Below are 27,481 nucleotides of genomic sequence, written 5' to 3'. Positions count from 1 at the left end.
CCAACAGGACCTGTGTAAGGAACCAGGCCTCCCTTAGAGTGAGCAGAGCAACAGTTCTATGACCAGAGGGTGGGAGGTGAGGCACCAGGTCACACAGAACTTTGTGTCAAAGCCGGGGAGTTTGAATGTTACCTTGAGAGTTGTGGGACTAATCAACTCTCAAGCTGTATAATTTAGGCAGTGAAGTTAGACAGTCAATGATTTACTGGTTGTATGACTTTGGGCCAGTCTGTTGCCTCAACCGTGAAATAAGGGTAATAACACTCTCAGAGGATTCAATGTTCTCTCAGCAGATGGTTCCCCGGGTAGTGGAATTTTCAGCTGTAAATTATGGTGCTAAGCCAGGAGAAAGAGCTCAAGATGTGAGTGCCTGAGTGAGTGTGGGGCTAGCCGGTATGCCCACACCAAATCAAAATGCCGTTCACGTGGTCTGGGTTGCTACTCTCGTTCATTAATAATCTCCAAGAAGAAACCCGGAAACAAAACAGTAACCCTTATCACCACCATATGATATTCTGCAAAGCACGTTCATTGCCACCTTTTCCTTTGATGCTCACAAGTGCCCTGCCAGGTAAGTAATTATTGTCTTAATTATGCAAGAGAAACTGCAATGCATCAGAGAGGGAAAGTGAATTCCCCAAGGTTACGCAGGAAGTAGGTGCCAAAACTGATATTAAGTCCCCTGATTCCTGGTCCGGCAAGCTGCCCAGAAAACTCCAGCAAGTGACCTCAGGTGACTGTGAACGAAACAGCCAAGGCCCATTAGTCATATTCTCAAGGGCCAGAGTGAAACTTCCTCTAATGAACTCATGGGTCGTCTGAAAATTCTTCCTCAGAAACCTATCCCCTTTTTCTTCCTGCTTCCACACCACCATCCAAGCATTCTCTCCCGTCCCTCACCTGTAATTGCCCAGGTAGACGCCATCAGGGTTGAGCATGGGTGCAATCTTGAAGACCAGGTGTTCCCGTAGGGCACGAGCAATAGGGTGCTGGCTTATGAGGAAGTCAATGATCCCTGGAGAAAGAGAAGCACCTGGGTTAACCTCAAAGTGTTTCAGGAAGGAGGAGCACACTTCCCTCGGCTGGGAAAACACAGCTCAACAGGTGATTTGGGCCTATGTTGTTAGCCACTGTGAATGTACGGCTGTGGACTAGGTGTTGCCCAGTGAATTTTACAAATAATATCTCTGTTTCCAAGAGACAGTTCAAGATGTAATATTGAAGTTCATGGGCTGGGGGAGAGCATGTCTTGCTAAAGAGCACAGGGTGGGCCTCCAGGAAAAGACAGCATATGAGCTGTGCCTTGGAGGGGCCCCTGCGTCTTGACAGACAGAGATGGGGGAGAGGCAGGATAACTCTAAACAATAACTTTAGAGCTGCTCCCTAATGGACGCGCTGTTGGCTAAAGGCTGCCATCAGATTGGATGACGATGGAGTCAGGGACCTTAGGGGTCTCAGTCCTCAAGCGGCTGATGGGTGCACCAGGAAACACAAAGGAGAAGTCACAAGAGGACAGGGAGGTTTTGTCAATGCCCCCAAGCCTGCTCCTTTCCCCACTTTGAGGGTCCTTGTTCCCAGACTCTGGGGCTGGCTGCCCTCTCTGCTTTTCACTGGCACCAACAACTACCTCGCCTTCAGGTCACCAGATTTAGAAGAGTTGAATTCTCCATGACCCTCCTCCCACATTCAGGGGGTCTCCAAGTCTCTTCCTTGAAGCTAGCAAATCTGCCCCTCATCTCCATCCCTCTGCCTCTCTTCTATTCTAAGCCACCATCATACTTGGCCTGGATGAGAACAACCACATCTGACTTAGGTGACAGCAGCCACCTCTAGAATGAGCCCTCATCACTATAGCCAGAGGGATTGTCCTGAAGGGCAAACCTGACTCTGTCACTGCTGTCGTTGATATCCTGGCGATGGCCCACATATATCTACAGGAGAGCGGGTGAGAAAACAAGAACTGAGTCCTTGCCTTGTCCCTCCTTTTCTCCACATTTCTACTTATTCATCAGAGACCCGAGAAAAGTAGGCTAAATGGAGCTCTGGCATTCCATGAAATTCCTGTAATGCTGGGAAGAGACAGGAGAGTCCAAAACCCTCCCAAAGTACAGAAGGAGAACTCCTCTCCTGCTGGAGAGAGCAGGAAAGGCATCAAGGAGAAAGAAGCTTTTGAGCTGGGCCCTGAAAGAGAAGTAGGTTTTGACAGCCAGACAGGAGGAAGCAGCGGGGTAACTAAGAACGAGCCACAGGCCCAGCGGCAGGCACTTAGCCCTTGGAATGAGAAGTCGCTCAGAGGCACATTCAGAGCTGCCATGGCCAGTGAGGGACATCTTGGGCTTTTCATTAGGCCGGGGCTGAGAATCCACGGGCAGCCGAGAGCCAGTTGGACATCATTTACTTCGCCGCCGAAGCGGCAGTCGACCAGATGCCCTAATTTATTTGTTGGTCTTCATATGAAAGCTGCAGTTTGCCAGTAAACAGGCAGGGTAATGATGCCAGGCACCCTTGTTAGGGGCTAGTAATTGCTTAATCTGTCCACTAATTGACCCTGGCTCCTGGGGCAGCCCTCCGTCAAGGAGCCAGCCTGTGCTCAGGGCCTGGCCGTGCTGCCTCAGAGGATGGCTTCTGGAAACGGAGGAGCTCATTGTGAGCCATCCTCCTTCACAGATGAGCAGGTTAATTGGGCTGCCGATGAGGCAGCTAATAAAAGGATGAGAGGAAACAAAGCCAGACCGGAGGCTGCAGCCACCCAGAGTGAGTATGGGGCAGGGAAAGCAGAGGTTTTAGACTCATTTCTTGGCTTGAGGTAAGATACTGTTCAACAGGAGTCTTTCCTATTGATCAGGAAACTAGGAGGAGATCTTCCACTTGTATTTGGTGTGGGAGGGGGTGGTAAGTGAAGAGAAGGATGAGGAGGAATGTCGGAGAAAGTCAGAGTGGAGAGGAAATGCCATCCCCCACTATGGGCCCAAGCACGGCATGGACCGAGGAAGCAGAGAGCGTGTGGACCTGGGGACCTGCCTGTGACTCTTCACCAGTTGTTAGCTTTCTCTGACCAGTTTCCTCGTCTTGATACAGAGGTAACAACACTGAACCTGGAAGACTGATGTGGGACAGGGTTAGAACCCCTGCCTTTTGACTGCCTGACACAGCGCCTGAACACTGTGATGTGCTCTCATAAACTCACTCAGATCAAAGGTTGAAAGGCAGTGGAGTAGTAAAACAGTAGAATGCAGTTTAGAACCAGGAGTCCTTGTCTGTGAAGTTGACTGACTATGGGATTTGGGGACAAGGATACTCAATTGGAGAAGCCAACAAACCAGCAGTTAGAGAACTGGGGTTCTAGTTTTGGTTCATTGATAAATTTAGAAGAAAGAATCCAGGGGTTCCCAAGGATGCAACCCACACCAACAGCCTATGATTCCATCTACTTCATTCCTCTCCCCCAGAGTAGCAGAATTCTCATCTGTTAAGTGAGGAGAATCATCTCTCTCCTGCTGGGAGACATAATCCACCCCCTTAAAATCAGTCTCTGTCCCTTAAGTAAACAAGTTTGCAGGTCCTTTCCTTTGAACCGATGTAATCAGGAAGGTGGAAGAAAGCAGGGCTGGAGGCTAGCGAGGCTGGAGGAGAAGAAGGAAAAGTGGCAGAGGATCTGAAGTGAAAGCTGGGCGGCAGACCTCACTGCCCTGCCAACCTCGCCTGGCCACGATGACCCTCGCCAGGCAAACCACAACTGAACATCCATTACTGTTATCTCTCCCAGTATACTTGGTTCAGCGCGAGGCACACAGCAGGTGCCTAATAAATGCCTATTGATAGATTGGTCCCAGGAATTCATTCAACCTTAACAAAGTACGGTAAGTCCCCTACATTCGAACTTTCAAGTTGCGAACTTTCAAAGATGCGAACGTGCGTTCAAATGTCCAATCACATAAGTTAGTTCACGTGCACACTGTCATGTGCATGCATCCTCTACAAGTAGTTATGCTTTTGTATACTCTACTGTACAGTACTGTATAGAGTACGGTAGTACAGTATCTTTATTTCAGGCTAGATTTGCAAGAGGATGACTTCATTGAACTTGCTGTGTAACATGAGGAGCTTACTGATGAAGACCTGATGGAACTGGAGGCCCACAGAAAGGACAAAGAGAGACAAGAGGAAGAAGAAGTAACTGAAGAACTGAAGAGATGCATGACACAAGAAATGGCAAGGGGATTTTCTTTATTTGAGGAGGCACTGTTAGTTTCTGAGGCACAGGACCTGAATGTAGAATGGTACATGAAGGTTGCAGCAACAGTTCAGAATGCAATCCAATGCTACCATGTCATCTATGATGAGAAGAAAAAGAGCTACTACCCAGACATCACTGGATCATTTTTTCAAGAGGGTAGATAGAATTGAATCCAGCAAGGAACCAGAACCTGTGCCATCAGCGTCAGGCATGAGTGACATTGCAGCTCGCCCTCCGTGTCCTATCGCTGACGATCCTTCAGCTCTACCATCTCCCAGCTCCTCTCCCTCCTCCAGTCAGTTACTCTTCTTGCCTGTTCACTCAGAGCCAGTCCCTGTATGCCAGATGTTGTACTGCACTACTGTACTTTTCAAGGTACTGTACTGTAAGATTTAAAATGTTTTCTTTATTTTTTGCATTTGTTTGTTATGTATTATTTGTGTGAAAAGTATTATAAACCTATTATAGTACAGTACTCTATGGCCAATTGTACCCAATTGTGCCAGTTGGGTACCTAGGCTAATTTTGTTGGACTTATGAACAAATTGGACTTACGAACGTACTCTCAGAATGGAACTCATTCATATGTAGGGGACTTACTGTAGAGGGTTAGTTGTGCTGATAATCACTCATTGCACAAACATTCGCAGGGCCAGGTCCCTGCCATGAGCTCGGCATTCCAAGATGCGTGAGAGGTTCCTGCTCAAAGGGTGCATGGAGAGAAAGCAGCCCCCACTGTACCCACTGGCAAAGGCTCTGGTGGGAACAGCACAGGGAGCTCTGGGAACTCAGGGGACTCCTGACCCAGCCTGGGGGTCAGGAAGAGGCCATGGCAACTTAAAGGGTGAGTAGAGTGAGCCAGATGAAAGGGGTGCCAGGGGACAGTGTCCCAGGGAGGGAGGGTCTTACACAAAGGCTGGGAGGTGAGAAAGAAGACAGCCTGTTTGCTAGAGCTCTTCAATTCCAGGGGGCATAGCTTTGTAATTAAAGGCACAGACTCTGAGGGACTTCCCCGGTGGTGCAGTGGTTAAGAATCTGCCTGCCAGTGCAGGGGACACGGGTTCGGTCCCTTGTCCGGGAAGATCCCACATGACGCGGAGCAACTAAGCCCGTGCACCACAACTACTAAGCCCACATGCCTAGAGCCCATGCTCTGCAACAAGAGAAGCCACCGCAATGAGAAGACTGCACGCCGCAAAGAAAAGCCCGCGTACTGCAACAAAGAGTAGCCTCCGCTTGCCGCAGCTAGAGAAAACCTGTGCGCAGCAACGAAGACCTAACGCAGCCAAAAAGAAAGGAAGGAAGGAAGGAAGGAAGAAAGAAAGAAAGAAAGAAAGGCACAGACTCTGAAACTGGACTAGCTGAAGAAAGAAAGAAAGAAAGGCACAGACTCTGAAACTGGACTAGCTGAAGAAAGAAAGAAAGAAAGGCACAGACTCTGAAACTGGACTAGCTGTGTGGTCTTAAGCTCTTGGTTCCTCAGTTTCCTCTTCAGTTACGAAGAAAATAATAATAATAACTACCATGTGAGTTATTGTGAGGATCTCAGTGAGTTAATGTTAGCAAAGTGTCTGGCACATAGGAGGTCTGTTGTTTACTCATTGCTCTTATTTGGTTTGGTTGAAGGTGTGAGGGTGGGAGGATGTTGAGAGAGAAGCGGGAGAGGTAAGTGGGGACTTGTTAGTCCTGCTGAAGAATATAAAGGGCACAGGAGAGCCATTGCAAGGTTAGGGTCAGATCTAGGCTTTGGAGAGTTTCCCCTGGCTACAGCATGGAATGTGGTTTGGAAGGAAGTTATAATAATGGACAGATGTCCCGAAGGGTGACAAGGTGGCAATAGGGGCACAGACCTAGCAAAGTGCCAGCAAACATAAAAGAGGCCTGCAGTCAGGAGGCAGGGTCTGACATGGTGGTGACCTGCAGGGGCTCTGCAGTGACCAAAGCCCAGAGAGTCACGGGGAAGCCGCTGATGGAGGGGAAGCCGTGTGGATAGATGATGACACTGATGACAAGACTATTTGTCTACCACCCCCAGGAGCATCAATAATCTTGGCTTAAATCACACAATCTTGGGGAAAGGTGACACCAAAGTGACTGAGATTAAGTTTCTGGCCCCTGGCAGAATGGTGCCTCAAAATGGAAACTGAGTTCAGTTTTAGAAAAGTAAGGAAAGTCATATTTCCAGTACCTCTGAGTTTGGGGGATTGAGGCTTGCATCCGCTGTGCAAATCTGTTTTCTCTCCAGCCTGTGAGCTCCAGGAGGGCAAGGACAGCTCTACATTTTTACGATGATTTTGTCAGTGCCTAGCTCAGCACTGGGGCCTGGAAAGTCCTCAATAGATATATGAGAAAGGAATGAATAAAATATGGACCAGTGATGGGTTGACCTGTAATTACACTGGCTCTGTTTTGCAGACAGGGAAACAAAGTGAGGGTGAGACACTTCCTGAGTGTCTCACAGGGGCCTGGCTGGGATTCACGTCCAGTTCTACTGGCTTCAGAGTGGTGCCCTTTTCACAAAGCCAAGATGGAAAGAGCCAGGAGTCTATTTGCATGTGATGTGCAGGATGATTTGCATATATGCTCACATGATTTTTCTCTAGAGAGTTCTGTATAAGGTTTACTGTTGCTGTTTCCGGCTAATAGGCAGAATACAGTGCAATGGGAAGAGCCCAGGCTTGAAGCAAGACAGTCGGCTGGGGTCTCTGCTGGGCTCAGAATGTGGGTCACGTGGCAGGAGCCACTCTAGACCCCACCCTGACCGTGTACCAGGCCCCTGTCTGCCCTCAGCTGAGCCCAAGGGCCCCGAATTATGGAATCACAGGCAGTCTCGCCCTGAAGAGACTGAAGTTCACAGAATCTAAGTTCTTACCCTCTTATCCCCAACTCTGCCCATTTCACAAATGAAAGGACAAGTTTGGGGAAGCAAAAGGCTCCGTGACAACCCCTTAGGGATCCGGTTTCAGGCATCTGTGAGGCTGTATGGGAGAGAGGGGGAAGGGGAAGATGGAGAACAGGTGAGGGAGAGAGGAAAACAGAGTTGGGGAGGGGAGGGAGAAAGGGGCATCGGTCACCACCTCACTGTGGGAAATGCTAGGTTGCGCTGGGTCCTGGTGTCCTGGTGGTTGTGAGTGTGTGTGTGTGTATTCCCCCCCTCCTCTCCCTGCCCGCACAGGACACCCCGGAAGAGTGAGCTCCCAGAGGGAGGGCCTGGTGGGCCCCTTGGCACGTTGAGCAGGGCTCCCTGAATCCTCACAGCAGCTCCTGGAGGACCACGTTGCTGCCGCATTTTATAGGCAGAGAAACAGGCTGCGAGAGTTGAGGACTTGCCGAGCGAGGGTCCCCAGAGCGGAGGTGAAGTGGTAGGATTCCGACTCAGGGCTGCTCAAGTCTAAAGCCTCAGTGATGCACACGTCCCTGCTGTCTCCTGAGGGTGGCACACCTTCCACGGTCGTGTGGCATATGCATGGGCTTAACCGATTCATTTATGAACGGTCTGAAGGGGCAGGCGCTCTGCAGGTGGGACTTTTCAGTGAGCCATGCACCAACAACTCCAGAAAGCGTCAGCGCAAGAATATTCACTCAACCGGAGGTCGGAGATCTGACGTGCAGTCCCGGCCGAACTTCTGACGTGCTCCGTGGTCTCCCACGTGGGTAAACGAGGAGGGTTTAGCTAACGGCTCTCTTGGGAAGGAGGCCAGGAAGGCAGGGCACGTGGTACAGGAGTCACATGCCTGGGTTTGGGTTCCCAGTAAGGATAAGAGGAACCATCCTGGGCACCTGCGGATGCTCCATGAACGCTACTTCCTCCCCTGCGAATAACACTTCTTCAGTGCTTACTGCATTCCAAGTACCATCTTAAGTATTTTATGGTTATTAACTCATTTAATCTCCACAACAACCCTATGAGGCAGGATCTCTATTATTATTCTCCTTTTGAGATAAGGGGACTGAGGCAAGGAGAGGTTACAGGACATCCCCAAGGTCATCCTGTACCAAGTGGGGGAGCCGGGCTTCAAATCCAGGTGGTGTAGCCCCAGAGACAACAGCTCACACACACTCTGCTACAGAGCCACGTGGGAGTGACCTTGACCTCCCACACCGTAGTTGGAAAACAAGGACAGTTTGGCCTCCCAGAGGCCAGGAGCGGGGTTGGGGGCAGTAGAGGGTGACTGACAACCAGCCGTCTCCCCAACATGCAGAGCCTTGAGGAATTCAAAGCCCCCCCCCCCCCCCCACCGCCGAATGCCACCCCCGCCAGAGCCCTGCCACGACAGGACTTCACTCTACTCCCAGCAGCAGGTGCATCAGCAGCTCGGCCGTGAGAACCGAGGTCCCAGCCAGATGGGGATGACCAGGCCCCAAATGTTTGTCCTCCACCCAAGGTCACTGAGCCAGTTAATGGGGAAACAGAGTTAACAGAACCAAAGGTACCTCGGCAATCAATCTTCCAGGCCTTAGACCCACCCCCCTGCCCTCCCCAGAACAAGGTGGGCTGGGGAGGGGAATCCAGCTGAGGGCTGGGTCTAGGGAAGAAAGCCCTAGCTGAGCCCCATGGGGCCGTGGTCTGGGCTGTCGCCAGGGGGCTGGGAGGCCCTTGGGGAAGACCATGCCTCAGTTCCTCATTGGCGAAGTGGGGGAATCCTGCCTGTCTTGAGCTGCCTCAGGAAGGGTGAATTGTGTGTCTTAAGTGGCAGTTACAGAGATAGGGACAGAGGAAGACCAGGTCTGGGGAGATGGGTCCCGGCGTCACATCCGCCATGAATTAGCTGTGTGATCCTGGGTCAGCCACCTCTCTCCCCTGAGCCTCCCAGTCTCACATGTCAAATGTACTGGTTGTTGTGGGGTGGCCAGGACACTCTGCTCTTCCAGGCAGGAAGCTTGGCCCTCTAGTCCTTCTAGGCCCCCTCACTCCTCCAGCAAAAGAGCATGCACAGGCTTGGCAGACCCAGCCGCAAAGCCCCCTCCTCTCTTTACTGGTTCTGTGAACTGGAGGTTCCTCTTTCTGGACTCAGATTTAGCATCCGAGAGCCAAGACAGCGTTTGTTCCTCACAACAGCCCCATGAAATGAACAAGACAATGCGCATTTTACAGATGCGGAAAATGACACTCTGAGATCCAGCCCTGGGTCTCAAACAGCTAGGTTTAAAGGGAGAGCGACGAATATAAATCAAATGCATAACAGATCAGGGCCAGAAAGATGACCACTGGGTAACCCACAAGGCGGGCACAAAGCAGCGGGCTGAAGGGAGTGGGCACGAAACCTCCCAGGCAGAGGGGCAGCAGGTGCAAAGGCCCAGTGGTGGGGAGAAGACTATCCAGGGATTAAGTTGTGTGGAGCTGGGATATAATGAGGCCAAGGCCCCCTGGCAAGGGCCACACCATGGAGAATTGTGAGTGTCATGCCAAGGAGTTGGGAGTTGATCCTGAGAAGGTAGTGGGAAGGCATTAAAGCCTCTGTCAAGGAGCGAACATTGACTGAAAGCCTCAGTGATAGACAGCACTGAGTCTATCGATAAACTCAGCACCATCCAGGGTCAACAGAGGGAGCACCTGGGAGCTTCTCGACTTCTCTGTGCCTCGGGCCTCCTCTGTAAAATGGGATAGTGACCCTACCCTCTGTCTGCTGCCCACAGACGGGGTGGGCACGGAAGTGTGGGCTCCCAGGGATGAAGTATTGATGGTAAGGCTACTGTCTTTTCACAAATAAGGACAAAAGAGTTGCATCTGATCAGCTGGGGAACAGGCTGCTGCCAAGTTTAGTAACTGACAGATGGCTGCCAGTAAAGAAGTTGGTCCAAGCAGGAGGGCCCTGCGAGAGGTTACTGCAAGGACAGTGCGGGGAAGAAGGAGGCTGGAAGTGAGAATGCCAAGGAGGCAGCTAAGGTGGCTGGAGCGGGGAGTTGAGACCCCCCAGCCATGCCTCTGAAGAGCTGCTTGTCTTTGGGCAATCACTTCCTCTCCCTGAAGCTCAGGCTCCGTGTCTGAAACCAAGAGGGAGGAAGTGGTGCCTAACCACAGCCTTGTAAGGAGACGAACGGGGAAAATAAGGCCCATATGTGTTTGCAGAGTGCCTTAGAGTTTACAAAGCAGATTACCTGCTTCATCTTCTCAGATCCCATGGGGAAGGGGGTGACATCTGTTGAGGGCCTGCTGTATGCCAGACACAGGACTGGGTGTTTGTTTACATTCATCTCATGCCAGTTTCATAACAGCCTTCCCAGATACATATTGATATAATAATTTATTTTACATTTGAGGAAACCGAACTGCTGGGAAGTGGCCGAGCCACTTGCAGAGCAATTGCATTCCACAGTTATACACCCTAGAAAAGTATCTGCACACGTGCACAAGGCCCACAAGGCGACACCTATGTATCACATTTGTGGGATACAAATAGGACACATTTGTATCAGCATTGTCTGTAAGAAAATACACTGTACACAACCTAATGGTCCATCTTCAGGAGAACGGATAGGTAAGTTGAGGTATAGACAGACATGGAATAGAATACATGATGAAAACAATTGAATGACAGCTATTCAAGTTCCAACACATACAGAATGATACCATTTTTATAAAGTTCAAAAACATGCAAAACTAAAAAATACATTGTTCAGGAATGCTTACATGTGTAGTAAAACTATTAAGAAGGACAAATACAAAATTCAAGCTGATGGTTATTTGTATGAGGGGGAAGGAAAGACAGAGGATTTAAAAGGAATAGATGATATTCAGCTTCTTAAGCTGGTGGGAACTTGGGCATTCATTAAATTATTATTTATACACTATTGAATATATTTATATTGCTGACTAATTGAATATATATGTGTATATATATACATGCATGTATATATACTGCTGACTATATATTTTATATGGATTAACTACTTAATAATAAATAAAAATTCAATTACAAACAGATACATTTGAGAAGAGAAATTACCTCTTATTTACCTCTGGTTGTCTGATATGAAGCATGCATTCCTTCTCATGGTTGGTACAGTATTTCAAAAGCTGTTTGTTAAGTGAATTATTGACTGAACGAACAGATAACTTTCAATTCTTACTTCCCCAGCCCACCACACTTCTGCCAATATATGATTTGACCTGGGACCAGAATTTTTATTGTTGGTGGTGGTGGTGGTGATGATGGGTGGAAGGAAACCAGATTTATTTTTTTGTAAACCACTGGAGACATGTAAAACAAAGCTAGGAAGTGCAGACGACTCTATGACTCCCATCCTCAATCTAGCACATACAGGAGAACTCTACCTATTCATCTGTCTATCCACCCATCCATCCATTCATTCATCCATTCTTCCATGCATACGTGTAGTCGATGAACATTTAGTGAAACAAATGCTAATGGAGATCAGGTGTAGCCTCTTGAGAAGTGAAGTAAATTCTCATCCAAGATAAGGACCCTGCATGTGACCATACTGTCCCAGAGGCCATCACAGTGCCCCAGATGGATGTGCGGGGGAGACACGGGATGCCCATGAGATCTTGCAACTTACCTTGACACACAAATGAAGAGGGTGTTTCCCCTGGGTGGATTCGTCCTGTGATGAATACCACCTTTTGCTCTGCCCCCTCCCAAAGGTTGTCTGTAAGATAAAATGGAAGTAGGTTACTAAGGAGGACAGCTGAGATGGGGAGTTGTTATGTATGTGTGTGGGAGGGGCAGGGAAAGGGTGCTTTACATTTATCTCTTAAATCATTGGGTTAAAACCACTAATTGTATTATGTCCCTGGTCACCCAATATTAAATAACTACATTTCTGTTCTTCTGCGCAATTGATCATATTAATGTTACAATCATCTGAAGAAGTCATAAGAGCAATGTCAAATCCCAGATCCACTGACCATGAAAGTAGGCAAGTTATGTGTCCTTTTTGAGTTTCAATGTGTTAATCTATAAATGTGGATAGTTTCTTCATAGGGTTGCTGTCATAATTTAACAAGCTTACATATTGCCTAGTATGCAGTAAAAATTTAGTAACTGATGGAGTAAAATAGGTAGCTATTTATATTAGTAATAGTAGCAGCTGTCATTTAAATAGCACCTTTTGTGTCCGGCACATTATACACATTATTTATAATCCTTACAGAAACATGACAGTTAATACTTCTTTTACTGAGACAGAAACTGGGGCTCAGAGAGGTTATATAACTTGTTCAAGTTCTACCTACAGAGCTACATAGGGTAGAGCTGAGATTAGAATCCAAGTTCTGTTTGGCCTTGATGAAGTAAGAGGGACCAGATTTCTCTCTCACCTTAAGCAACTAGAAGATTGGACAAAATATACAAAACAACTCTTTTCAGACATTGAACAAGACTAACTCATGAGCAAGACTAACTCATGAGAAAAGGAAAACTAATGAGGCATGCCCCATGACTGCCCTGGTTTTTTGCCTGGAGGCCACCCCAGACCAAAGAGCAGAGAGAGGTATCCTCAACAGAGCATGGAAATCTCACTGAGATTGAAGTTCAGGGAGTCTGAACCAGGTGGTGGTTGTGGGGAAACTCTGTGTATTTCAGAGAAGAGGGAGCTCTGTAGAAAAAGAGTTCCAGGAATCCATAAAGGGGTCCTCATGAGTCTTTGCTGGGTCCCAAGATATGCATATAACAGGGTGAATCTCCATGATGTCATGAAAAAACGACCAGGGAGCTGTGAACTGCACATTCTCAGGGCTCACATAGGGCTAGGAATCATTTGAACTCCCACCTCCCAAGTGGAAGTCCGCATTGATCATTCAGGGCATTTGGTAGAGAATCCAGAAGGGCCATGCCTTAGTGGTGAGGCTAAACCACCCAAGACTCACTCTAACAAAAATTTAAAATAAATCTCAGATGGATCAAGCTGAACAGCAACAGCAACAACAACAAAATTGACTGCCTGCTATATAAAGTCCAACTGTCTTTAAAGGAAGACAACAAAATCCAGATATTCAACAATGTATAATTCACAATATTCATCATCCAGTAAAAGGTATTAGACATACAAAGAAGTAGAAAATTATGGGCCAAAGTCAAAGCCCATGCTTTTGCTGCCTCTACGGAAGTCTCATTTGTATCATAAAGTTTAGCATCGTGCAAATATATTATTAGACAAAAGCAGTAACCAAGAGTGACATTCCTAGAAAGGAGGGGCAGGAAGAGGGTGCTTAGCCATGGGCAGAAGAAGGACTGATTGACACAGAACAGAACAATGACCTGAAGGAAATTCAGACATGAACACTGAGAGGCGTTCGATTAAAGGATCCCATCTACATTAGTGGACAATCTGGATGGAGAGGGGAGGCAGAGATCTTAAACTGGCTTTCTGCTTCTGAAATGCTAGGACAGGTTATTTGAGAATGTGATTCATGATCCCAACAATTGATGCCCCAAGTCAGAGACTAAAATTAAAAAAAAAAAAAATTAACCCTATTATACCTGGATCTGAAAGCTTAGGACTTGCCTGGTCTATTGGGTGACCAGTTTTGAGGTCACTGCTTCCCTAATATTAGGTCCCTGTAAGACAGCAAAACATATAATGAAGCCAAAATGCATACTTGAGAACTCACTCTGTTCTCGGTTCTATGCTAAGTGCCTTTAGGAGCAAAGGGAGAGAGAGAAGGCTCACCTGCTCTTAACAAGTTTATGGTTTAAAAGAGAAGTTAGATACCTGAACATCTCCTGGACTGAATACAAGCTCCTCAAGGGAGAAACTGTGACTCTCATGGTGTATGTTTAATGATTTTCCCAGGACTCTGTATGGAAAGGTGGTCAGGAACTGGCTATTCAATTAATAAGTAAAACATACTCATACAGATCCTGGTTTATAAAGAAATTTAGACACACACTATCTTATTTAATCTTCATCATGCCTCTTTGAGGTGGACAGTATCAACTCCATCTTACAGGTGAGGGAACTGAGGCTCACAGAAGGAGGGGACATGTCCAAGGTCATGCAGTAGCAGTGGCAGAGTCCCAGCCCAGTGCCCCATTCACTCCCCTGTCTGTCTCCTCCCGGATCCACCAAGAGCAGTATCAGATTCTACATCTACTGCGTTTCCATCTACAATGTACACAAGGGAGTTTGGTTTCATCCCTTATTGCTGGTGGGAGTTGAGCTACGTCTTAGTATGTATATTGCTTTTTCACTTAAAATACAAAAAACAAAATGTCACCAAGCCCTTTTAAAACACACTAACACTGACCCCATCTATCCCAGCAGCGTAGAAATGAAAAATGACATTACCAAGGTCTCGGTGAAGGCTATCTTCATGGATGTCTCCCCTGACCTGGTATCAACTCAATTGCATTCAGCATTTCTGCTGACCACAGGGAAATGCAAAATGGGCATTCTATTTGCACACTCATTTTACTGAGCCCCTGCGTCTTCATAAAATGATAACGTGGGGCTAATAAAAATCAAGCGTCTCAGGTGCTAATATAAGCAAATGTTGACGCAGGCAGGTAACAAATTGCTTTGTCATTTAGGAGGCCGTGAAAGAGCGTTATAATCATCTTTAGGCAAAATGCATGGGTCTCCTTTGCTTAGCTTTTCGCTTTCATTTGCAAAATCAGTTTAAGGTGATGTAGCAGCTCTGAGGTGGTGTGACATGGGACTTCCACTCCCACCCCAATCCGGTTACCAAATCCTCAGACTCGTGCCAAGCCAATTAAACGTATTCTTGGTGGAGACAGCAGGGATGATGAAGGAAGTATGCTTTGAACAAAGCCAGGGTGGCAAAGAAGCTGAACAATGAGCCCAAGAGAAACACATAAGGGAGGGTAAAGCTGGAGGCCTTGGAGAGAGGCACACTCAGGGGTACAGGGCACCCTCAGGTAGAACCAGGACAGCCACAGTGGGCTCCCCAGTTAACAGAAGGTGTTTGCAGTCAAATGTATTTTGTGTAGCATCCCAACTCATACACACACACACACACACACACACACACACACACACACACACACGAGCACTCCTTTGATAGAGGGATAATGTCCCTCTATCAGCCACCATTTCCTTATTCATAAAATATCTCTTGAGCACCTATTAGGTGGCCAGTCACTAGCTATTATTATCTTCATTTTACAGAAAACCAAAGCTAATAGACATGGTGACTTTCCCACAGCTAAAGGCTGGCAGAGCCAGAGTCCCCACCCAGGCAGTCTGACTCCACCTGTGTTCCTCCTCTACGCTTCTCTGCCTCTCGTGAAGGACAATGACATTATCCAGCTCCAATAGCAGCTAAGTAGTATTTATTCAGCACTTACTCCGTGCCAGGCACTTGACATGTATGATCATAATTTTCACAGCAACCCAATGAAAAACATCTACAATTCTCACCCCTATTTTTTAGGAAACTGAGTCCTGGCAAGGTTAAGTGACTTGTCTAAACCTGCATAAGTAGCAAATGTTGGGGGAGCCAGGATTAAACCTAGGTCTTTTTGAGTCTCAAATATATGCTCTTAACCACCGTGTCATATCACCTCTGGAGATTAAATGGGGTCCTTGTGGTGGTTTTAAAAAATATATCCACAAATTCTTCATTAATCTCCTCTTTTCAAGAGGTGAACTCCCTCCCTCCCCTTCAGCATGGGCTGGCCTCAGAGACTTGCCCTAACAAATAGATTGCTACAGAGGTGATGGTGCTTGGCTTTTGAGATTAGGCTATAAAAAGACAGCGGCTTCCATCGTGGATGTACTTTCTCTCTCTCTCTCTCATCACTCACTCTGGCGGCCTTGACTTGTGGACACTCAGGCAGCCTGTGGAGAGGTCCCCCTGGTGAGGACTGTCCCACTCCCAGATGACTGCAGCCCTGGCCCACAGCTTACCACAACCTCATGAGAGAGCCTGGGTCAGAGCCAGCCAGCAAAGCTGCCCCCACATTCCTGACCCATCGATACAAAGAGGTAATAAACGTTTGTTGTTTTCAACATGCTGAATTCTAGTGTAATGTGTTAGGCAGTAATAGACAACTAATTAATCCCACTGGCGATGGCGGCACTTCCCCTAGTTGATTGTAGAACTTAAGAAACTTTGCATCTCATCTATTGATGCTGAGTCTGAGTGAGGAGCAAAGCCACAACCTTGGCGTCAGGATGGAGGGAAAGCCTCCATCGATCTGGTCAACTGTCCGTGGACTGGACCCGTGGTTGGTGGAGGTACCAGCCAAGATGCCAAGAGGTCCCAGAGAGCACCAGCTGGGCCCTCTGAGGACAAAATTCTCCCACAAGTTCACACGGTCAGTTTTGTTGCCCTGTCTCTCCTGACAATAACTTGTCACAGGGAGTGAGGTATTCTGTGCAGGAAGAAGGGGTGGGGACCTGGGAGGGGAATATGGAATGTTATAATAGAAAGATTTTTTTTTTAACAGAGAAAACTTTTTCGTTTTCTTGACTGTATGATCCCCGAAGGCATCACGAAGTCGGGAGAATGCCCTCCTGTTGGTTTCCGTACCAGACCAGTTGCAGTCTTGCCTGTCATACGCCGGGGCCCGAACAGGTCCACCTGCTATAGCAAGATGGAGAAAAGGAAATCCTGGAAGAGACAACAGCACGCTCTGTCACCGGCCTCCCTGTGTTGGCACCATCCTTGCCAGCCCATCACCTGCCCAGCCACCAAAGAGGCCTTTCCAAAACGCACATGGGAGCACACCACTCGCTCTTCTTACGACCCATCGGCAGCGCTCTGCTGTCCTCCTCCGGGCAAGCCCAGCCTCCTGCATCGCCCCTGTCTCTGGTAGCTGGCGGCCCCCTCACTCCTCCAGCCCCTTCCACAGGCCCCAGCCTCAGCTACTCTCGGCAGCTCCGCAAGCACGCATGTTCTCCCCACACCTCCACACCTGGGTGCGTGCTGGTCTCTCTGGCTAGAATGCCAGCCCCCAGTTCTTCTGTCTGGCTTACTCCTACTTAGCCTTCTAGACTGCTCGGCTGTGCCTCCCCTGAGAGGGGAGGGAAGAAACGAATATTCATCCAGGACTGGTCCTAGGCCACCCCTGGTGTTCCTGTTATGTTGTATCTGATTTCATCAGCAGAACAATTCTGTAGTTTTCCCTACAAAATACATCACGTTAAAGGTAGTATGAGGAAATCACTCTGTTGCTGATACTGACAATAAAGAGGGAATAGGAGTTGCGAATTATATAAGAACGTGCTCTGGGTGCCGGATTTCTTGTACGTAATTTTATGAGAAAATATAGGTTTAGGAGGCATCGATAGAGCTTTCTTGAAGGCATTGGAGAACCAGTGAATGTATCTGGGTAGAGATGAGACTTGCTGAAAGCAAAAACACCCAGGGCCGGCTCAGCCCAGGAGACTGAGGGTGAATTCAATGAGAGAGGAGAGCTGGACGGGGGAGACTGGGCAGGACATTGGTGCCTGTGTTTCTTCTGCCCCCTGAGGGGATCAAATGGAAAGCCTGCTGGCTTCCTGGGCAGATAGACCAGTACTCATATCCAGGACCCGTAGATGACTGGCTGTGAGGTCTTAAGCAAATTCCTTACACATTCGGAGCCTCAGTTCCCTGTAAAATGAGAATAATAATGCCCAGCTCACAAGGTAAACCTTACGTCAGAGATGTTCTGCCCCTGCCCCATGGTTTTGCCTGTTAATTGCAGGTCCCATTTACCAAGCCAAAAGTCCTGGGAATAGACATAGTCGCAAGGGGACTCTGTGTGGGTCCCTGCGGTGTACACCATAGGCTGAATCTCTAGCTTCTATCCACAGGTGCCCGAGCACCCCTCCCCCACCACACATGACAATCAAAAGCAGCTCGGACATCACTAAACATCCCATGTCTTCTCGAGGCAAAATAGTCCCTGGTTGACTATTCTATAAACCCCTATAAAATATGCTACTTTATTCAGACTGGCCTCGTCACTATCTTCTCAAGCAAACCTTCAGTTTCTTAGACTGTGCTGTCTCAACCAACCCCTCCAAAACGCCTTTCCAGAAACCTCCAGACCACAGCGCCCTCACCCTCCTCTGAACTCAGAGTTCAATCTGGACCCCTCATGTGGTCATAAATTTGTTTTGTTGTTGTTGTTGTTGTTGTTGTTTTTGCAGCACACGGGCCTCTCACCACCGCGGCCTTCCCCACCGCGGAGCACAGGCTTCAGACGCGCAGGCCCAGCGGCCATGGCTCACGGGCCCAGCCGCTCTGCGGCATGTGGGATCTTCCCGGACCGGGTCACGAACCCACGTCCCCTGCATCGGCATGCGGACTCCCAACCACTGCGCCACCAGGGAAGCCCCGGTCATAAATCTTTTGCTGCCTCGTTCAGGCAGGACCGAAGGCCGCAGCTCAGATTTGCTCTGCCTAATGCCCAGCACCTGCCCCCTGAGCCTCCGGCCCACGTCGAGAAAACAGCAGTGTTAGCGAAGTTTATTTTGAGTTCTCCCGCTCCCTCGCCCCGTCACCCTCTGGGTCACATTCCCTCAGCGAGGCTTGGACCTCCTAGGGCCTAAAATCTTACATCTGCCAGGTACGGTCATCCATGTTGCAGGGTTAGGGAATGAATGTTCTACCCTTGATGAGATGGGAGAAGAGAAGAGATTTCTCTTGAAAAGAGTGTGCTCCTGACAGAGAAACGCTCCTGACAAGAAATGAAGCATTAATTCTGGAATTTCAGGCCTTTGGGAAAGGAGCCTCTGCCTCTCTGGTATACCTCATGTGTCTACCACATATTAAAACCACTTTTTGGCTTTAAAAAGCAGTGAGGAGGCCTCTGACCTATAGGAGACTCCTAGAGGCCAGAAGAACTGCAGAGCCTGAGGAACCGCCAAGTGGAACGGACTCACCGTGAAGATGAAGGGAGAGGCTCAGAAGGGACAAGTGACTTGTCGGAGGCTACACAGCAGAAGGCTGGCCAAGCCAGGTCTGGAACCCAGGGCATAGAGCTCCAACGTCCAAGCAGCCACCCCTCACGTCACTGGGCTGCCCCGGGCGATGTCCCTGCAGGCTGGTGCCTGGAGAGTGCCCAGGGGATGCCTGCCAGGGCTGTGAAGGAAGCCGAATGGCGATGGGCCTGAGATACAGAGGGCTAGGGCCAGTCGTTACCTTGTCAGTCCCAGGGGCAGCGCCCCTCGGCCAGGCTGCCCTGCTGGGCTTGGTCCCTCTAGAGCCTGTGTGGGCCGGGACTCTGGGCCTGGAGCAGGTAGACAGGCAGCATTCCAGAGTGGGGGTGGGGTGGATGTAGGCTGACAGCAGGAGGGCTCGTCCCGCCACGACCTATCTTGATCCCAGCACCCTCCAAGCTCCTGCTGAAAGTCAGAATCCCAGCCACCCTCTCGGGGTACCTACTGAGGTCCGGTCTCCTGGGAAACAGGCTGGGAGAGGCTGAGATTGCCGTGCAGAAGCCTTACCGGGGATTGCTCTCGGCAACTCTCGTGAGAGGTGAGTTAAGCAGGGTTGGGACAGTCTCAGCAGCGACTTTAATCAATCCCACGGGGAGCTCCAGGCCAGGAGGGTCCTGCATAGCTGTCCCAGCAGGTGAGGGACTGGCTCTGTATCCTGCACGGCCCAGCTACTGGGTGTGGGCTGCCCACAGGCCTGGGCTGGAGCCTCGGGAAAAGCGGCTTCCTTCAGCGGAGCGTAGTTTCCAGGGAGAAACTCAGCTGTGAGCTGTCAGGTGCTGGGAACTGGGGGAATTAATTGGTCCTGAAGGGCGATCGCGGTGGTGCGCACAGCACCTGCTACACCAGCCTTCAGCTGAGGCAGCCCAGGAGAGCAGGGCAGACCCGAGGCCGAAAAGACAAGAAGGCCGAGGATGAAGGGCTTTGTTTTTTTGTTCAATTCTATATGTATTTTCTAACACTGACCATGTGCCACACTTCGGGCTGGCCCCTGGGGACGTAGAGAGGAAGCAGACACTTCCTGCTATCCAGGGGCTCAAAGACTAGACTAGGCTAGAAAAATCAAGCCTGGTTTTGCGGTAATAAACTTGAATTGTAGAGTCGGACAGAAGAAGGGTTAAAACCAAATCCTGCCACACATGACCCTGAGCTCTGAGACTGTTCCTTTCCTCACCTGCAAAGTGAGGATCAACCTCACAGGGGTCTTGTAAGAACTGAGACAACGCATCGGGTCTGTGCCCATGACATGACATATAGAATGTGTTCAGAAACAGGAACTTGCAGACCGTTAGAAGTCACTTGGTCCAACTGCCTGATCTTACAGATGCAGAAACTGAGGTCACTAGACTCTAAGCAACACTAGAGCCATGACTTTGCCTGTCTTTTTCACAAATTGTATTCCCAGGGCCTAGCACACAGAAGGAGCTCAATAAATCCTCGTGGAATAGCTGTAGGGCACTTGTTGCCCTTTGGTTGTGCGAGCGCATCAGACTAGAACTGAGCGCCCAGGCTTTTCCTAACGCGTGCTCTGCCTTCCATCTCTCCCAGCCTCCAGAAATTTCTCACCAGGTTCAGTTTCAGACTTAGTAGCAAATGCAAATTGAATTACGAGGTGCCCTTTTGCAACAAGGGCAACAAAAAGTTTCCCCAGAAAGAGGAAGTGAGAAGAGGTGAAAGCTAGGATGAAAGTCGAAGACAATACATTCTAATCAGACTTGATAAATATGTAAATTAAAGCAGCTGAACCGTTGGCTTTGACAAATGACTTCTCCGTAAGGGGATTTTCCACGCTGGAAGGAGAGAGTTCAGCCTGCCTGCTAGTCGCAGCCAGAGGTCTCTCCTCCTCTCCCAGCTATGCGGGCTGATGGGGGCAGGCACTGGGATGCGTAGAGGCAGAGCAGAGAACGAATCCTTCTTTCAATGGATGCCATGTATTGAGCATCTGCTAGCTGCTAGGCAAGCCTCCCTCGACCCTGGGAGGGCAGAGAATCCCTGTCTCATTGAGGAGGAAGCCAGGGTAAGGGCGAGTAAGGGGCAGATTCACCAGACTCCCCAGCCTGGTGTCGCTGAGGGGCCAACGCAACCAGCTGTTGAGAATGTGAATTCAATCCCTCCAGTGGCTTTATTGTCCTCTGGGGGTCTGAACAACTGAAAAGTTCGTGCCTTTCAGTCTTTTCTCCCCTGCAGGACCTGGCACAGTGGGAGTGTTCAGGAAAGAGCCTTCCTTAACTTGTTACCTAGCTCCAGACGGATCTCTTCCCTCTGACAGCCCCCATCTCTGTTTCTCCATCTGTAACAGTAGCCCTTGGAGTCGGCCCTGCTGAAGGGCCAGACAGCACAGAGCAGAAAGGAGCAGTCAGACTGCAGAGTCTCTGCAAAATACAAGACAATTGTCATTGTAACCTCTAAATTTGGGGGTGGGGGAGGTTATTACATAGCAATAGATAACCAGAATCATTGCCATGAAATTGATGAAGCTAATGGGTTACAGTACAGCCGTCAGCTGAGAGGTAGTTGAAAGGAACAGGCTTTGAGCGGTTCCTGTGTGCCAGGCACTTTCCATACATTATGATCCAGGTCTCACCAGGCCCCGGGAGAAGTGTATTGTTTTCCTCATATTACAGACAAGAAATCTGAGGTTAAGTGCTTTGCCCAGGGCCACCCAGCTAGCAAGAGTTACGCTGGAATTTGAATCCAGTCTTTCTATCCCCTGAGACCAGTCTTTCTCCTGACACCTCCAAGGGGGAAAGCTCATTCCCCAGCTATACCAGATAAAAGATTTGTTCTGCGTGTAAACGTGGGCAGGCACGCGCACACATCTGCTTTTGACTCAAACTCCTACAAATTCCTAAGTTTTTGTACAAAGTTATCAGAGCTGAGGTATACACAGAAATTCAAGTTGAATGGTTTGCAGCCTTGGAAAGACACTATTAATACAATTTCCCCAAACACAGAACCAATATTTATGAGCGCTTGGAATGCTTCAGGAAAAGAGTTTCCCGGTAGGGCTGGGAGTAATGTGATCCAGGCCCTGAGCCGAAGATCTGTCTTGCCTGGTGCTGGAGGAATTTAGATTTGAAGAGTATTCTTTCTTTCCTATTGAGATCTTCATTGACTGGTATAAAAATACCACTTTCAATCTCAAATCCCCACTGGCATCTTCATATAAGCACCGAAAATGCTACTGGGCTTTGGAGATTTCATTTAATGAAGGAAAAGTATTTCTATTAAAGAGTGAAATTTTTTTTTCTCTCCACGCAACATCTTTAGAGGAGCCAGGGAAGCTGGATTGTTCCGGGCTCTGAGAAAATGAACCAACCCATGCCTCACCCATGATGTGGTCACACAGACTATGGAAGGCAAGGAAGGGTCAGTAATGAGGGGAAAATAAGAGCAATTATGCTAAACTTCCATGTCCCCATGATCTTACAGTTGATGAGGCGCTTTGGCACTCAGTAGGGAGATATTTCTGTTGCCACTGCCCTTGTGCCCTAGAAGCTAATCTAGGCTCTGACCTGCCTGTCCTCTGCCCACCCCACTCTCACCTCTACCCTCTCTCACCAGCTCTTCACGCCTCTTCACACAGGGGTTCAAACTAGCTTCTCCGCCTTGTCTAGAGAGCTGTCCTGGGTTCTGTGGACCTGGCTCCTTACCCTTCAGGTCTCTTCTCATGAAAATGGTAGCTCCATGGTGGCAGGAACTTTGTCTTAGTAACTGCTGTGGACCCAAGTCTAACATGGTACCTGCAGATACACATGCTGACTGCATACTTATTGAGTCAATAAGTACAGCCAACAGGCATTGAGGGATGTGTGCTGGGGAGGGTGAGCGCCAAAGGAAGAAGACAGAAGACATGGTTGGGTCAGCAGATTGTCCAAGGTCATCCAGGTGGTAAGTGGTGAGAACAGAGTGGACCCCAGTCTGATGAATGGCAAAACCTGTGTCCCTTCACCCTGAGGCTCCTGTCCCTCACAAAGAGGCCACAGAGTGCAAGGGTGTGAGCAGAACCTTAGGTGTGGCTATGCCTGTTTTCCAATTCTGTCTCTGCCACTCACTAGCTGTGTGGTCTTGGGAAAGTCACTCACTTGACTTCTGGAAGCCTTAGTCTCCTTATCCATAAAATGGGAATAATAATAATATTCATCTTATTGGGTAGTTGTGAGGACTAAATGAGCTAAAATAAAGCACTAATAACAGTGCTTGTCACAAGGTAAACCCTCAATTAACATTTACTCTTCCTAATCATTCAATAAATATTCCTTGAGCTCCCAGACACCAGCTCCCCTCCCCACTCCCAGGCAGAGTCAGGCTCTCTCTGTTCTGTTTCCTCCTCGCCCCTTCCGAGATTACAGACATTGCCCGGCAGTACAATAGTAATTTTCTTCTCTTTCCCTCTCGCCTTTCCCCTCTGGTGACTCTCAGCTTTTTGGGGGCAGAAGCCCTGTCTTGTTCATCTCTTTCTGGCATTCATTTCCTTTGTCTGAGACACAGAAGGGCATTTTGACATAGTTGTTTTGATGCAAGAGTTTTGAAATGGCTACATTTAAATGTAAAGCTGCTTTGGAAAATTACCAGGCACTGTGTGAAGCAGACCCCCCCACACACAACCGTGCATGTCTGACCTCCACTGACCTTCACTCCCAACAGCTCCTCACTGCCCCTGTCTCCTTTCTTGCCAGCTTGACTGGGAGCCCACCCTGAGCCCAACCTCTCCCCTCCGTGAGGCCCCTGCCAGAGGGGAGGTCAGGGATGGGGAAGTTCTGGGATGAGGGGAGGTAGCCTGAAATATCTCCTGGGTACGTTGTTTGGTAATGTTTATTAAAAAGCTGAAGGTGTAATGCTTTGTTTTCCCGGCTGCGTCAAAATGTTCCCATTTCAAAACACTTGTGTCAGAGCAGCAGCATCAATGTGGCTGAAACAAGAGGACTGTCAAAACGATATGAACTCTGCAAGGAAGCCACCTGGCATGTAGCAGTCCTCAATAATGGATTTAAAACATACACCACTGTAAGTGGATTAACAGGCAATCAGCTGCACTTAACACCAGCTCTCCCTTTAGTAATTCCTTTTTGTTCTAATGAGGATGTTTCCACCACCATAAGGATCACAGAAGTTTAGGATGCTGCCTGACGTCACACAGCAGAGGTGATTAGAGCTGAGTATGGTCTAGTTCATCTCCCCCATTTTACAGCCAAGGTGCCGAGAGAGAAAGTGACTTGAGCAAGGTCGCACAGTGAACTGGATTTTCATGTTAGGTCAGAAACATGTGATCAGTTCTTGGATAACTTCTCCACGCTGTACATTAAATTCTGGACCACAGCATCACCACGGAGCACATGGCACGCACTCAACAGAACAGAACAGAGACCACGGGCAGGCTGTTAAAGCCCTAGGCATGCTGCTTGAAAATTGGATTGGCCAAGTTCTCTGTAAAAGAAGCTTTAGTGGGCTTCCCTGGTGGCACAGTGGTTGGGAGTCCGCCTGCCGGTGTAGGGGACACGGGTTCGTGCCCCGGTCCAGGAAGATCCCACGTGCCGCGGAGCGGCTGGGCCCATGAGCCATGGCTGCTGAGCCTGCGTGTCCGGAACCTGTGCTCCGTAATGGGAGAGGCCACAACAGTGGGTGGCCCGCGCGCCGCCAAAAAAAAAAAAAAAAAAAGAAGCTTTAGTGTCCGACCGGGCAGGTTGTCACTATCCCATTAGCTGGGCAGTCCAGTGGAGCAGCGAGGCCTTGGTGGCCCATGTGTGCAGGCAGGAAGGGCAAACTGCTGCAGTATGGGGCACAAGCGAAGAGCTATTTGTATCTGTTTCCATAATTGATATTTCTGCAGCTGGTGAAAGAATAAATCCCTGTTAACCTGGGTAAGGAAATTATATATCCCTACCGTCTTCATGGTTTCATGATTCAGGCTGAATAGAGTCTTTCTTGAATAAAATAAATTATAAAAACTTAATTTACAAGAACTTATTTCCAGGAGGTGTTTTATGTTAAATGCTCTTAGGATAAGGCTTCTAGGATAAACCTGGACTCTGTACACAAATTCTGCCTCAGACTATCCCTGGGGCACATGGACTGGAGTTGGTCAGACCCAGGTTTGAAGCTGTTTAACCAAGATAAGTTGCTGAACCACGGTTTCATCAAAGGCTAAGTGAGGAAAGGTGTGTAAGTCATGGGCGCTCCACAAAAGTAGCTTCTGTTATTACTGAGTTCAGAAGGCTTCAGTTCCACCTTCTGGTAGACCCTTTCCTCTAGGAAGGCCTGGGCTTGAAGGTGCTGTCAGAGCACGTGTGGGCTGAGAAGAGGAGAAGCGATTTAGCGTAGAGGTTACAAGCAGGGACTGGGGACCAACCAGAGCAGCGTCTCCACCGCTCTCTGAGTGTGTGACCTTGGGCAAGTTACTTCACCTCTCTGTGCCTCAGTCTTCTGCTCTGTAAAGTGGGCTCATAGTGGACCATTCTCCTAGTCATGCTCTGAGGAGGAAATGAGTAGGTAATTTCTAAAGCACTTGGAATAGCATCCTAGTGTTTATACAAATCCTGTATAAATATGTGGTTGCTAAATAAAATAAGTACTGACTAGTAATACCCATTCAAGTGCTCAGGGTCTGCAGAGAGATATGCTCATCTTGGGACCCTTCCCTGTGACAGGCCCTACCCCTTCTCAGAAACAGACTTCTGTGGATAGTTCTTTGATACTTTTCATACATACATACGCAAGAAACACATTTGATTCTTGATTCTCAGCCCTGGCCACATGTTAGAACCACCCGGGGAGTTTTTAAGAAATCATAATGCACGACAGCCCCCCTCCCACCCCTGCACCCCTTCTCCAACCAAGGTCGTGGGGAGGGCTCAAGCAAATTATTCTTCCCACGTGCAGGCACAGCTGAGAACCCCTGGCCCAGTGTGAGCCAGGGCCAGGCTCTCTACTCCCTGGGTCTTGGTCTTCTTACTACATCATCTGCAGTAAGAGCGGGTAGGGCTAGCTGGTCTCTCTTTTCCCCCTCCAGGCCAAAAAGACTGTGATCCTGGAGGCTTGGAGGACCCAGGAGCTGGCTCGGGATGGCTCTGATTAGACCACGTTGGTCTTAGCATCAAGGAGAGGACGCTGGGGTGAGTGGACGAGAAAACATGCATACATCAGGCAGATAATTTCTCGCAGACACAGTCCCTTCCCGGGAACAGGACAAGAAGTGCTAAGATAATGGCGGTACAGCCTCTCTGGGAACTCACAAAGCTTAGAGCAAAGAGATTGGATTTATAACAGAAATGGAAGCCATGTGCATGAGGAGAAGGAAGAAAGGCATTTTCAAAGGATGAAGGAGGAGGACTAATATATTTGCAATCAGTGGCATAGAGGGGTTCAAATGCATACGCACCAGGAGACAGAAAGAAACAGCATCCTGGGAGGGCAGGAGAAGAGAAAGGGAGATCACGGTAGCTGAGCATCTGATCTGTGCAGGCAACAGGGGGGCATGTTATCATCTAATCTCATTCCATCTGGGCGGCCTCCCAGAGGGCGGGTGTCTGATCCCCATCCGACAGACCCCACAGGTGGTGAGCAGCAGTGCCAGGATAAAAACCCGGGTCACTGACTCCAAAACCCTGCGCTCTTTCCCCTCCGGTTTGGTGCCTCACTTATCCAGAGCTTCCCGTTCTCATAACCTCACACACCCAGATCACAACAAAGAGCCAGAATGAAGCAGAAAGGGACTGAAAACGACCCAACTCCAAAGGCACAGCCCCACGTTAAAGGTCCTCAGGAGAACCTGTTGGGACACTGAACGATAGGGAGATTCTCTCGATTTCTGGGGAAAAGGGACGGAGTGTACCTTTTGAGAGCTGGTATGAGCACAGAGTGAATCAGGAGGGGAAGTGGCAAAGCCCCCCAGAGAGACTGGGGCCCTCCCAGGACACGTTCTTGAGTGCCCGGCACTATGAACACGTCGAAAGGAAGCAGGCGTCAGCTGGCCGTGCGCTGTGTGCCTCCAGGGCTCTGCACGGCAGCGCCAGCCCAGCCCGTCTCTGGCAGGGAGAGGGCAGCCTGACGGCGCTGAGATGTGCGGCCCGCTCAGTGCAGCCAGCGCCGCGGTGGGGTTAGGGTGGTCACAGCTGCGGTATCTGCCCTTATCCATCCCGGGCCTCTCCCTCCCTCCCTCCCCACCTCGGCACTCAGCCAGCTGCCTTCTGCAGGTCGTTCAGCATCCCCCCAGCTCCTCTGGTCCCCGCCACAAAGTGTCGGTGCTGAGCGCTAGAGACAACCAGAGGATGCAGTCAAGGGGCTGCTCTCCAGAAACTTACCGTCTAGGAACCAGGTACTATTTCAAAAAAAAAAAAAAAAATTGGAAGCACATTTTGTTTTGGAGGCCCAGTGGCTGAGAAGAGTATGCTT

General features: G+C 49.1%; 1 protein-coding gene across 1 annotated transcript in view; it reads right to left on the bottom strand.

Annotated features, from left to right (window-relative positions):
- AGBL4 (AGBL carboxypeptidase 4) overlaps window positions 1-27,481 on the bottom strand; it is a 1,267,959-nt gene that overhangs the window by 125,837 nt on the left and 1,114,641 nt on the right. Inside the window, exons 7-8 of the mRNA XM_019937625.2 lie at window positions 11,759-11,848; window positions 901-1,015 (exon numbers count right to left, since the gene is read on the bottom strand). Of these exons, the coding sequence (XP_019793184.2) occupies window positions 901-1,015; window positions 11,759-11,848 (205 nt within the window). The remainder of the gene's footprint in view (window positions 1-900; window positions 1,016-11,758; window positions 11,849-27,481) is intronic.

This window comes from Tursiops truncatus, chromosome 1 (assembly GCF_011762595.2).
Source record: "Tursiops truncatus isolate mTurTru1 chromosome 1, mTurTru1.mat.Y, whole genome shotgun sequence".
In the NCBI taxonomy this organism is placed as follows: Eukaryota; Metazoa; Chordata; class Mammalia; order Artiodactyla; family Delphinidae; genus Tursiops; species Tursiops truncatus.
The sequence above is the reverse complement of the archived record's forward strand: the minus strand, read 5'-3'. Positions and strand labels throughout refer to the sequence as shown.